General features: G+C 34.9%; 3 protein-coding genes and 3 non-coding genes across 6 annotated transcripts; 4 read left to right on the top strand and 2 right to left on the bottom strand.

Moving 5' to 3' along the window:
* Positions 1-538: 538 nt before the first annotated feature.
* On the bottom strand, positions 539-1,245 carry LOC129574489 (uncharacterized). The gene is made up of 2 exons (XM_055456569.1): positions 995-1,245; positions 539-831 (listed from the first exon to the last, which is right to left on the bottom strand). Exons 1-2 carry the CDS (start codon positions 1,178-1,180, stop codon positions 664-666), a joined length of 354 nt encoding a protein of 117 aa, XP_055312544.1. The 5' UTR covers positions 1,181-1,245; the 3' UTR covers positions 539-663.
* A 1,496-nt stretch (positions 1,246-2,741) lies between these two features.
* On the top strand, positions 2,742-2,813 carry Trnae-cuc (transfer RNA glutamic acid (anticodon CUC)). Its single transcript has one exon. It is a non-coding gene; the product is annotated as a tRNA-Glu (tRNA).
* Positions 2,814-4,039: 1,226 nt separating this feature from the next.
* Positions 4,040-4,111, bottom strand: Trnae-cuc (transfer RNA glutamic acid (anticodon CUC)). The gene has a single exon. It is a non-coding gene; the product is annotated as a tRNA-Glu (tRNA).
* Positions 4,112-4,736: 625 nt separating this feature from the next.
* On the top strand, positions 4,737-4,808 carry Trnae-uuc (transfer RNA glutamic acid (anticodon UUC)). Its single transcript has one exon. It is a non-coding gene; the product is annotated as a tRNA-Glu (tRNA).
* Positions 4,809-6,886: 2,078 nt separating this feature from the next.
* Positions 6,887-7,566, top strand: LOC129574496 (uncharacterized). Its single transcript, XM_055456576.1, has 2 exons — positions 6,887-7,206; positions 7,315-7,566. Exons 1-2 carry the CDS (start codon positions 7,033-7,035, stop codon positions 7,507-7,509), a joined length of 369 nt encoding a protein of 122 aa, XP_055312551.1. The 5' UTR covers positions 6,887-7,032; the 3' UTR covers positions 7,510-7,566.
* A 1,107-nt stretch (positions 7,567-8,673) lies between these two features.
* Positions 8,674-12,820, top strand: LOC129574495 (uncharacterized; the record flags this gene model as incomplete). The annotated part of the gene is given in 6 exon segments (XM_055456575.1): positions 8,674-9,777; positions 10,094-10,284; positions 10,683-10,752; positions 10,880-11,051; positions 11,169-11,527; positions 11,595-12,820. Coding segments are annotated over 6 exon segments (2,057 nt in total), but the record flags the coding sequence as incomplete, so codon positions are not given.
* Positions 12,821-13,233: the final 413 nt, after the last annotated feature.

The following is a 13,233-nucleotide window of genomic DNA, read 5'->3' as shown; positions in this document are numbered from 1 at the left end:
TTTCAAACATTTTATCAAAAACTATATATACTTTCCCGATTTCATTTTACTGCCCGAAATGACAGATGTCGATAATTTGCGTTGGAATATTTGAAATCATGGCATCGTTCGGAAAAATGAAGTGTTGCCGGTGAATTTTTTTTTGTTCATTCAAGTGTTACCGAACAGAACCACGGTGGGCCTGAATGTAATGCATAGGTAAACGACATGGCACTTTGACTGTCCCTCGGGCGTACAACGCCCATTCTGAACCGCATCAAGAAAAAAAAATTCGCAAAAGTGAATCATGAGTTCTGAATACGCAAAAGTGAACCATGAACCTCCTATGCTGCCCATGTAAATTCATGTTTCACTTTTGCGTATTCAGAACTCATGATTCATTTTTGCGAATTTTTTTTCTTGATGCGTTTCAGAATGTTTATGCCTGTATTGCCATTTTCATTCTCACAGCCTCAATTTTGACATCATTCCCCTGGGTAAAGTCTTAACAGAAACAACATCCAAATTGAAAACAATTGAAAGAAAATAAATGTTAAACTCAATTTGTTATACTTTGCAAAGATTGTAACTACTTTATTGAAATGAATTGAAATTTTAAGAAAAGAATATTCAAAAGAGTAATTGAATTGGAAGATAAGAGTTGGTCCACTTTATTTCGGCTGTTTAGTGATTTTCAACGTAGAAAAGGAAATGAGCGTCGATTGGATGATCGTCAGCTGTCACTTTAAGAGTCAATTGATGGTCTCCAAACTGTCCTTTGATAAATTCAACTTTTGTGTGTTGATGGTAGTCTAAGAGTTTTACGCCCACAATTGGATATTCAGATTGTCCCTAAATCGGAAATTTCATTTACGAATTATTTGTGTTCAGAAAATGTAAACAGAATTCAAGTTGAAACGTTTTTTTTTTAAATGAAAGAAAAAATCAATACTTTTCCTTACACATTTTGTATGCAAATGAAAAATATTAAATTCTGATTTTATTTCGATCTTACGTGAAACGGATAGGTGAATTCGTAGACGGTGTGTTTATTGTCAGGCATCGCCATCTTAACATAGTGTGAGCCCAACTCATGACCATGAACGTTGCCCCAAACTTGCACATGGTGTTGATGATCTTCAGTTGGAAGTGTGCTGATGAGGCTCAAGCACGACAATAGCAAGCAAACTGCGAATTTCATCTTGACTTTTTTTGGTTTTGGTTTTGGTTTTGAATAGTTGAACTGTTGATTCGAACTGATTTACAGATGAATTGCAAAGGGTTTTTATAGGGACAAAATCAGTGGGAATCCATTATCTAATCGATTGAGACGGTTCTTTATTTTTAGAAATTATTTGCATCATTTCGAAAATAATAAATAAAACGGTCAAAATATCATTTTTCAAGTGGCAATACACACCACAAAACAATTGCAATCACTTGAAGTGGTCGTTTTTAGCATTTTTTCGTCAATGTGCAATTAGTGCATTCACAGTACACACCTGATTCGTGTATTTACGAATATGACAAGATAACTTTGAACACCAGACTCAAAATTGAGTGAATGTCACGCTTAATTTCAATCAAAACAAGCTGATCAATACATTTTTACACAAAGTTGCATGTGTTTTGAATTCAAGCTTAACCTTTTCGAATTTTTATTTTGTTTTTAGTTTTTTTTTTAAATGCAAAATGTTGCAACTGTTGAAAATAAACTTATCTTTTAATTGGAATCAATTGAAGAAAAGTGACGTCAATTGAATATCACCTTGAAAGTCGATCGATGTTCAAAAATATTATTATCATATTATAAGATCATGCAAAATGTTGATATTCAAACAGAAAAACACTCATTCATTACCATTCAGAAGATAATGGCGGTTACTGTTAGGAAAAACGGTAAAGATTGCGGAGGTGAAAAAGAACAAAATAAAGGTGAAATTGAAGAAATTGTGTCTTGACACTAGGACCTGGAGGAGGTCAAATGATTTTGCACGATTAATACGAAATTTTGAATGAAATAAAATTGAACCTTGCTTTTTTGTTTCATCAATGGAAAATCAAATGTCAATCGAAATAAAGAATTTATCATTCCGTTTCATCAGTCCATTTCTTCAGATTTTTTACGCGTATAAATGTCAGAAACAATCAAATTTCGTCACAAATTCATTCCATCACAGTCCAACCCAGACGAAACATGAATTTTGTAAGGTCAAATTGAATCGTCTAGACGAGAGATGTTGAATAAATATTTTTCGGCCAAGTCAGTTGATTGATTACAACAAGTATATTTACAGCACGTATATTCTTGGCAGAAGAAAAGTTTGTGTATTTTTAGTACCACAAAAACACAGTCTGCGATAAAACATATCGAGGTTATATAAGTGACTGGATTCGAGATGACGAGTTCATTTGTTAAATGTCTATGTTGAAATGGTCTATTGCAGATTTTGCGATACAATAAAAAAAAAATTTTATCGTGGGACCAGGCAAGAGGTTTGAAAGAAATGCATCGAATGTAGCGAATACATTCGCAGTAGACCATTGAAATTAATGAGTTGAGCTGATTTTTGATTTAGCTGACAATCTAATCGCTCAATCTGCGATAGTAATGAAGTTAAAAATGCCTGGGTGAGCAAATTGAAAAAAAAAATGCAAAACCAAATCAGCAGAAAATTCGAAACACTCAAAGACCACTCTAAGCGAGAATGCATATTGCATGTACTCTGAAAGGATTTTTCAGAATGATGTCATTCAATATGTCCTCTATTGTCTAGTGGTTAGGATATCTCGCTCTCACCGAGAAGGCCCGGGTTCAATTCCCGGTAGGGGAATTTCATTTTTTCACTTTTTTCAAACGTTACTTCGTTTAAACTGAACGCTTTATTTTTTTCTCTTAATTTTTGGATAAGCGTTGGATTTTTATGCAAAAAAAACGAGTTTGACGGTGAAACGAAAAGAAAAATGCGGAGAATTTGTTCCATTTTCGATCGAAACAATAAAATCTGCTAATGATTTTAGCGAATTCAATGTATCTACTATTTGCCAACGTGACGCTGATTACAAAATGTTCATTTCCAATTTTTTTTTTCTCTTCTATTGAAAAAAGAAGAAGCAAAATTTCCCATTTTCTCCAAACAATTCCATATTTATTAAAAAAAGAAATTAAATTCTCCTCTTCAAAATGTGGCCGATGTAGTTGTCTTTGAAATCTCTCAGTTCATATCGACTCTTTGCTTTTTTAATTGTGTTGGAAAACTTTCTATGCGCAACAGATTCAGTTGATTGTTGGTTTTTACAAACTGATCTCGATCGTTTTAGCTTCTATTCGAGCATTGAAGAAATTCAATTGAAAATCCACACATTGATTTGTGGATTCGGTTTGAACATTGTTTCAATGTCAATTTCAGTCAGATCGTTCAAACTGGTGAATACAATTTAAATGTGTAGCAAATGTGGATACTTGAAATTCACAGAAGATTTGTTGGCAATCTTGATGTTTTCCAAAATTGAGCGACGCGTTTTTGGAAATATTTCGTTCAATTCCAATGACGTGCTGACAATATTGTCAAATTTTCCATTTAAATAAACATCTCCAACATTCTTGAATAATTGTTGAACTTCGGTTAAAAGATTTTTTCTATTAGCCCCTAAATGAAGCTCCTGCAAAATATGCGACGTATACTCAATGACGTGGGAGATAATTTTTATTGCTTTCACCCGAAATACCTTAAAATTTTCAATAGAAAATCTAAGTCATGAATTTCTACGGTGTTTTCATTATCGAATACAGCCTGAGTCGGTTTGATGGAATTCAAACAATTTTCTTTCGAAATTTTCGTCAGCAATCATATTCTACAGCAATCTAACCAATCATCAGCAACATTTCAATAAAGCATGCCCGAAGTATCACTTCAGTCGATTTTATTCAGCACACACGTTATATTCTAGAGACAAAAAAAATATTCAAGAAAAACTGAGTTAAAAATAGAAAAAAAAACAAAAACTGTTTGGCCACGGTGTGCTATAAAGAAGTGAAAAAAAGTAAAAAAAAACGAAATTCCCCTACCGGGAATTGAACCCGGGCCTTCTCGGTGAGAGCGAGATATCCTAACCACTAGACAATAGAGGACATACATTTTCATATGATGACACTTAACAAACCATCCTGCTGCACAATTGCATGACATCATTCTGACATATTTTTCAGAGGATATATACAATACATTCTCGCTCATATATTCAAAAGTCACTGGGCTTCGAAAAGTCATATATTTTTCTGCTGATTTGGTCTTTCTTTTCAATTAGCTCACACACGATGACCTTAAGTTCATCTATGATTTCGATTGCAGATCGGATGAAAAAGTGCATTCTACTTCTGTAAACATGTTTCAAAGACACTTGATCAAATATTTTTTCATACCATACCAGAGCAATGCGAACAGAGAGTCAGATTCATACTCCAAATTCATGAGCAAGATTTAGATGAAATTGACATTGCAAAAATCAAAATCCATGCGTTAATTTCAATCAATCCAAGTTAATGCTGACCAACATAAATTCCTACTTCTGGCATTTTACTTTAACTCTCATTTTAAACTATTCATTCGATGCAACTTACGATGCATTATATTGCGCAAATTCATTTTAAATTTATATAAAGAACGGTATAGACAGTGTGTTTTAGGCAACTTTTGCACAGAAACAAGCAACAGTACAGAATATTGCGAATGTTGTTTGTCTTATAAAATCATAACTCCTCTATGGTCTAGTGGCTAGGATATCTCGCTTTCACCGAGAAGGCCCGGGTTCGATTCCCGGTAGGGGAAAATATTTTTTTTTTCTCATTTTATTTCCCTCTTATGAAGGAATAAATTATTTTTTTGCTGATTTTTTCTGCATAAAATACGATAAAATTCAAGACAAAACTGTCAAAAAAATATACTTTCTTCTTCTGAATCGACCACATTTTCATAAGCGTTCAAAGAGAAAAATCCCAAGAATAACGGAAATAATTGAAGGCTCTTCATGGCTTAATTTTTTTTCTCTGCAATGGATACGGTACAGTTACATAGAATAAGACCGATTATATTCTACAGAATTAATGTTCTTAATTCAGAATTTTGCAGTTTATACGATTTCTATTTGCTGTTAGTCAAGGAATGTAATCAAATTTGACTAGATTAAAGTTTTTCTATTACATTGTATTTCGAGTTGATTAAAACGAAGAAATAAAAACCACGTGGGGTTTAACTTTGATCTGATAAAGAAAACATTTCATTTGAAATGTTTCAAGTTGATGATTGTCATGATTGAAAAATCATTTCACGCATCAAGAAGAACGAGTAAAGGTAGAGTACTTAAAAATAGCCATTTTTTGTATGTAGAACAGTGAAAATGTAAAAAAAAGAGAAGCTTTACTTTTGTCTTTTTTTCAATTGCCTAACAGCAGGTGTTTTCATGAAAATACGTTTTATTCTTTGACTTGGAAAAACTTTCAAATTATAGCACTTTCCGAAGACAAGGTTAAGTCAACTCAACAAAAACTACAGTTCATTCGATGCGTTTAAATGATTGCAATTATTTTATTGTTTATTAAATTTTTGTCAAACGTTTATATAGCAAGTACCTTATTTGCGGTGAGTAAGTAATTTTGAGTTTTGATATGATATACAAAATAAGTAAGCATAAGAAAATCAACAGACCAGGGTTGTTCCACACAAAAATTGTATGTGGGAAAACGTTTTCTCTTTATTTCAGCCACTCAATTTTCCTTCGGTTCTCCATCGTAGAATAGGAACCATGAAACAATATTATGTCCTTTTGATGTCAAATTGAGTGTCATTTGATGATCACCAAAGTATCCCTTCGTAAATTCGGCTTTTGTATCATGTTCTTAGTCAATGTGCTTCAGTCCATCAATTGGATATTTCGATGGCGTCTTGAATGATAGTTGAATTGGATTATCTCAAAATGGAAAATATAGAAATGAACAACCGATTTTCCTTTTAAAAATAAATCGACTGGCCCAACACCTATGAATAGTTTTTCAAAATGTAAATTGAAACTCAATTGATCGATTTTCATTTTACATTGAAATTAGTGCAAAAATGTTGCTACATTTTTAATGTGATTTCATTCAATAGTTTACGACAAAAAGATCACCTAGTGATACAGTTAAAAACAATGTCGATTGGAACCACTTGAACATGTCAAAACAATTCTTATAAACACCAAACTCGATCGATTTATTGAAGACAATCGAAATAGACATTTTTAGCTATTAAATTAGAACACAGCTTCAAACTCGAATTAGAACTAGTTTTGCAGTTCAATTCGTTTCGATAAGTTAAATCAATTGAATTTCAAAGTTTCATCGTACATTTAAAAAATCCTTTTGACACGGAAATAAAAGGCTAAAAATAAATGCCTCAACTCGAACTACTTTTCGAGAGATATTTTTATCTACTTTTTCTTTTGATTTTTTTCTCTCGAAATTCGATGAATTGAGCCGCACAAATGACATTTCATTTTATGAAAAGTTGAAAAGTTTTCAAGGTCTTATGATCAAAATTCAACCATCGAATCACTGAAATATTTTGGTTCTTGACGTAAACCACTCTCGTTCTATTTTCACAAGTTTTTATCTTTCATTTGTTGAAACAATGAAACATTCCAGCTAAATTTGTTAATCAAATGGAGAAAAGAAAATTTCTATCTAAACGAATTCTCTAACAAACATTGCATCACGTTCCAATATGTTGACGTTCACTTCCAATCAAGATGTCTTGTTTCGAAATATTTGAACGAATTTCACCGATAAGATCCTATCGGAAATGATTTAATTCATCAATAATACGCAATTTATTTCATTTTCACCTTGAACGAAGACGAAGTGTGTTTGTTTCGATTTGCAGACAATTTGATTAGATAACAATGATGTCGATGGTTTGTTGAGTCTATAAAAGTGTATTTCTATTTAGTGTTAAAAGGCAACTTGAGTTCTGATCCAAAATCAAACTACACATTCGGAAATAAGTTGACTCGGTGAGAATGAAGTTTTCAATTTGTCTGCTTCTGTGTTGCTTGTGCGGTATCAATGCGTCTCTACGCAAAGATGAGACAAATTACGGGAATTTTGAGAAAGGGCTGATTTATGGCATGGAGCAAGTTCAAGTTCAAATGGCTGATACCGAATATACGACCCATGAGTTCAAATTTCCAAAGGTAATGCACTGTTAGATCCACGCATTTTTTTTTTCTTCAGACAAAATGTGTTCAGAACAAATCGAAATAAATTGTGCACAATAAAACCTGTTTTATTCCCTTCTGAAGCGTCCAAATAAAACCCGAATTATTGTTGGTGTTAAGCATATCGACTACCACCCGACGACCGAAATTGAATTTGTAGAAGGATGGATTGGTGACCATCAAATGACCATTCGTCTAACGGCCCAAAGACATTCAATTAACTCAACTTTCGTTTTCTACAGTTTACGGACCGCAATTAAAGGCATTAAACTACCATGAGAACATATTTTTGGTCAAATTCTTCTCTGTATACAATAAAATAAATTTGTTCATAAATATGGGCTTTCATTTAAATTTTGACTTTCACCCATGTCATATTTTTGTCTAGCTTATTAAATTCAATTTATTCATACTGAAGTCAGTTCAATTTAGTAGAATATTGTGCAAATGTATGATTCATATTATAACATTTTACACAAACACATTTTTTATTTCATCCATATTTTCTTTTTCTTTTTGTTGTTGTCTCGTTTTCTGATAAAGTCCATTGATTTTGGTGTCTATTCAGCAGTAAGACAGGAAAATCATTCAGAACATCGAAATTTCTTTGTTAATTCGGGAGAAATGAAGAATAACAAATGTTCAATTAACGTAATGTTCTCCTCTTGATTGTTTTTCTATCAAATTGAATTTAATTCGTGTCGTCCCATCTTACTTTCAATCTAAGCTGATTTGAAATATTTTCAAGAGAAAAGATTGGTTTATTCAAAAAATGGTTGAACGAAACAATCATTGTTCAAAATGAAAAGCCTCAAGGAATACAATTGCAAATGGATTTTCGAAGTCACAGCGACAACACTGAACCACTGTGGTTGACACTCCGAAATGAGCGTACATAATGTGTCTCTGTGTGAGTTCGTTACATAAATTTCATAATTGGTGCAGTCTATTGCTCCACATTGTCTTTTGATACCACCGTCTTCATGCGTAGCCTGCATCCGATTCCACAATTTCAAGCATTTCGGACTTTTTATTTATTCCTCGCTAAAAATCGTTTACACACCGTGTTTTTTGAATAAAGTTCTTGAAATTCAATGCCAAAACAAATAAAACACATGAATTTTGAAGTGAATCATAAACAAGCGGAATCATTGTGCAATCCTACAAAGGGCGAGTGAATTTTTGCTGTAGTAGTCTTTAACATGTGTGGATAAATTAACAAGAAATTTATTTATACCCATCAAACAAAAAATACTCATAAAAATCAACCAAAAGTATTGCTTATCAGATTTCTTTCCGAATTTTCGTTGAATATTTATACTTTTGATTCAAAAGTTCTGAAGAATATTGTTCACTTTTTTCATTTCCAGCTTCTCTTTTATTGTGCGGTATTGAACATAGCATTCTCATTATTGTGTGTTCTTGTTTTTGAACAGAATTCGATTGAAGCCATTGAGATGAGCTCACAAATCAAAAATCTAAACCAGAAAAATGAAAATGACGACGGCAACAACAACCAAAACAATCGGCAGAAGCTTGAAGCACTAGAAGAGGCTGATGAGCCAGCTTATTTTCTTTGGCCTTAGCTGCCTGTGCCATCTTCATGTTCATTTTTTGCATTATTGTTATCCGAGCCCAAAAAATCTGTGTCACAAACCGCTGCGAACAAAATTTTTGTTACAAAAAAGACAAACGAGAGAACAGAGCAAACGAGAGCTAGTGAGAAAAAGAGATCACAATGAAATGTATCCAAAATCCGAACGAATGAAACGATGGAAGTTGACGAACGCGACGCAATGACGAAAAGTCATATTAACACAACAGCAAATGTGCGTACTTGTTATCAATACATGAGAATGCTATCAACAACGCTAACGCTACTTCAAACGAGCTCGTTGTTTCAGTTAATTTTGCCATCTCTCTTTCGCCGCATCTCCCTTTCCGTCTCGCTCTCGCCGTGCCTTTTCTTCATCGATGTCTGAATACTAATTGCTTTCAACATAGATGCTAACGAGAGCCGTGAGTACTGTTTGATGCGCAATGCTTACGCTGTTCGATGTGTTGGTGAGAGAAACAGAAAACAAAATTCTACCACAGATTCGTTCACCTACACACGCGCACTCAACTCAAGCTATGCCAACGACACAATCACACGACTGAGCCCTTTGACACTGACCACCGTCACTCGGTCCCAACTGCTGATTGCTCTAGTTATAAACAAACGCGCTATTCGGTCAGCTGTGTACTTTATTTCGATGCGACACAATTTTTTTTTTATTGACATTCAATTTTTTCAACCGCAAACAAGTGCTAGTTTTCCTGAATATCCGAATTGGAGTACAATTTTCGTATTGTTTCTTTTAAAAATTGCTCGTTTTTCGTCCTAAAAAAGAACATTTTTTTGATAGAATTGAGTTTTCAATGGATTACGTTGTTTTTTGTTTGGTTTTGTACTGAGTTTTTCATGTGAATTGAGTTAAAAACTGTGAAACACGTGGTGTCACCATAATGCAATCGCTTGACAGGCAACATTGCAGCCAAACACAGGTTTGGTCGCATTTTTTGTTCATTTTTTCGCTGTAAATTGGAATATTTTCATTTTAATCACGTACAATTGAGTTTTTTTTTTCAACTTTGACCAGACATTTGATTTAATAGCATGAATTCAATTGAATAAATCTGAAATATTCAAAGAAAATACGTGAAAATATTCCATTGAGATTAAAATGTTCATCAATTGTTCAAACAGTTTTTCATTCGTTCGTTAAGAACGAAAGAAAAGAAAGAAGAATCATTGCGCCAGCGATGAATTAATCGGTTCTTATCAGACACTCAGAACTTTGTGTTCATTTGGTGATTACAGGCTAAACATGACGTTTTCTGTTGGACATGCCACAAAGATAAGCCGAATCTCTTCTGTTCAACGTGTGTGCGATCGTTTCACATTTCGGCATCATGTTCACATGTCAAAAAAATGATAGCGACAGATAAAAGTGGCTGGCGATGCCTAGAGTGTATCGAGGTGGAGAAAGACGTCTTCCAAATGAAAACCAAGTGAGTGAATCGAATTGGATTGGAATTTCAGTTTGTTCCAACGATTTTTCAATTTTGAAACTTTTGACTTGATTTCGATGATTCATCAACATGTTATCGTCAATGACATTCTGTGCATTGCAAGTCAAGTTTGGTATCATGATTGTGATGATGAAGATTCTCTGCACGAAAGAGATGAAAAAACATCAAATTAGAACCAAATCCGAAAACTTTCTAGTGAAAATTCATTACATACATTGAGTGACAGTCCATTCTTCTAACCAATCACTTGAATTTGTTCTTTGTTTTGGAGAAAAAAAAAACTCTGTCTTCAACATCATGTGAACCAAATCAAACATCTTGTTTCATCATTCTAATCCAAATAATGGAAATAATCCAGATTTTTGGTGTTTTTGCAGTAAAATGGAGACGGGATACTTGAACGAGCTGTTGAATTATATTTCCAAATTGCTTCAAGCGGATCAATATGTAAGTCAATCAACTCATTTCCAAAGAATGGTTCTTTTTTGCCACTTTTCGTGACAATTCCAATAAACTGAATCAAACAATGTCATTGAATTTGTTCTTTGACTTTGGCCAAATGGGCATATTTCAGTTGGCCGACCGATTTCTCGATGTTGAATATGGAAACAAAAGAGGACCAGTGTGCAATCCATTGGATCTGACTAGAGTCGGAGAAAAGACGGAATATGCCGAATACACTTGCATTGAGGACTTTTGGTCTGATATCAAGTGGATCGTGCATAATACGAAAGTTCATCGATCAGGTGAGGGGATAGAACTCAGTGGAAAAGAACAACCAGACACTGCAAACAAAAAGTTTGAATTTGGCATGGTTTTATATCTCCCAATTTGATTTTTCTCTTCAATTGTCTTTCTTCCAGGTGACAAATACGCCATTGAAGGTCTGAAGTGGTTGACAAAGTTCACAAAGAATGAAATTTACACCATTCGATTGTGTCACGAGTGCTATCGAAATGCCAATCAAAACCCAAAAGATTGGTTCACGAAGCCATGCGCAAAGCCGCACATTCTGGTTTGGGTCCAGCAAAAGGGTTATCCATACTATCCCGCAAAGTTGATGGCAGTAAACAACGACAAGCACACGGTTGATGTGCAGTTTTTTGGCCAACATGAACGAATGGTTTTGAAGCCCGAAGACTCAGCCTGTCATATCTATTCGGAAAAATGTCCCAGTTCGAGTATTGGTTCATCGAAATATGATTGGGAAAAGGCGGTTAATGTAAGCGATTTGATGAAGAAAAAAAGTGAAATCCGTGGGATAATTGAATTTCTTTGTGTCGAAACAGGAGGCTCGAGTCTATATTCAAAATCTCGTCGAGATGTTTGGATCGTTTCACTACGCTGCACCGAATACGATACTGAATAAAGACAAATTGGATCGCCATCTGTATGAAATGATACCAAAGGCATTGAAAATGGTAGGAATCACCGAGATACCATCGCCAATACCAAAGACAGCCACCGCTGCCCGCCGAATGACAATAGCTTCAATCTTTGCTGATGGGGCACCTCGACGAAAGTCGATTTCTGTAAGACGACGAAAATCGGTTGCATTTGATGCAAATCAAGTTGAGCTTGATTGCGACCCAGATTTCATACCAACGGGCCAAAAACGAAAGTTGGATATTCTGCACGACCTTGAACCGTTGCCGTTGGCAAAAAAGCAACGAGTTGAAGACTCATCGAACAGCATCGGTACAAGAGTGGAAAATGGCCAAAGCAATGAAGTGCCAACATCGGTAGGTGCAGCCAGTATTCCGTCTGTACGGATCCATGGATCACATGTACCAGCTTCTGTTCTACCGGTTCGTGCGCGAAAGACATTCCCCAATTCCACGTTGCGTACATTCAATCCATCGAATTCAGAATTTTCACATCGACCGATCAACGAAGCTTCATCGTCGGCAACCGCTGTACTACTCAAAGAAGAGCAAGAGTCACTAAGTGATCAGAACTCGATGGACAATTTGATTCTACATTACAGTGACAGCGATGAAGTGGTGTCACCTCAATCGAAGTGCAAACAAGAAGAAATGGTCGCTCTATGCAATGCCCTGTCTGGAACGAATGCACCACAAATGACTGAATGCATTCGTTCATCGCTAGAAACAACATTGGTTGACTTGACAGCCACCACCGATGCAGCCAAACAGATTCAGTTGCTGCAGAATGAGCTGGAAAAGCAACGAATCGAGAATGATATTCTCGGTAACAAGAATAACCAACTCACAAAGCAAAACGGTGATTTGATTCAGGAGCTGGTCAATGTCAATCAAAAATTGGATGTGATGACGAAGAGAAATGCGGAATTGGTCACCGTTAACAAAGTATTAACGCAGTCGACGGAAAAATTCAAAGTGGAAATCGGACAATTGGGTGATCGAATCAAAGGCGAATGCAAAGTAGAACAAGCTAAATTAATTGCTGAAACGAAACAGACAAAGTGGTGCGCTGCATGCGGTTTACCATGTGGACGGTACTACTGTAGTTTCGCATGCGAAGAACATGCTCGGTTAGTTGATTTTCATTTTCTTTGTATGACAAATTGTGACCTCTTGTGAGATCTGATAGAAATTGGAGGCACGGTCTATTTGTACGATAAAAATCGTACAAAATTTATGTTTAGCCTCACAGGCTATTCGTACGGTGAATTTCAGAATTTCGTACGAATAGATATAGAGCCTAAACGTACAGATCGTACGAATAATTTTTCTCCGTATGTTTAGTCTCCATGTCTATTCATACGAAATTCTTAAATCCATCCGTATAAACGAAAAAAATGATTCTGTTTCGAAAAATGGTAGCAATAAACAAAAAAACAACAACAACAAACCAATTTGATTACTCATTTTCGGTGAATTGTGTTTGGGCTGCAAATCATGATTGAAATCAAACTGATTGATTGTACTGTCTTCAAGTGCAAAA

Source organism: Sitodiplosis mosellana, unplaced genomic scaffold, assembly GCF_009176505.1.
Source record: "Sitodiplosis mosellana isolate CC-2019 unplaced genomic scaffold, AAFC_SMos_1.0 Smas_scaffold_6164, whole genome shotgun sequence".
NCBI lineage: Eukaryota > Metazoa > Arthropoda > Insecta > Diptera > Cecidomyiidae > Sitodiplosis > Sitodiplosis mosellana.
Note: the sequence above shows the minus strand (reverse complement) of the source record. Positions and strands in the feature narration are given on the sequence as shown.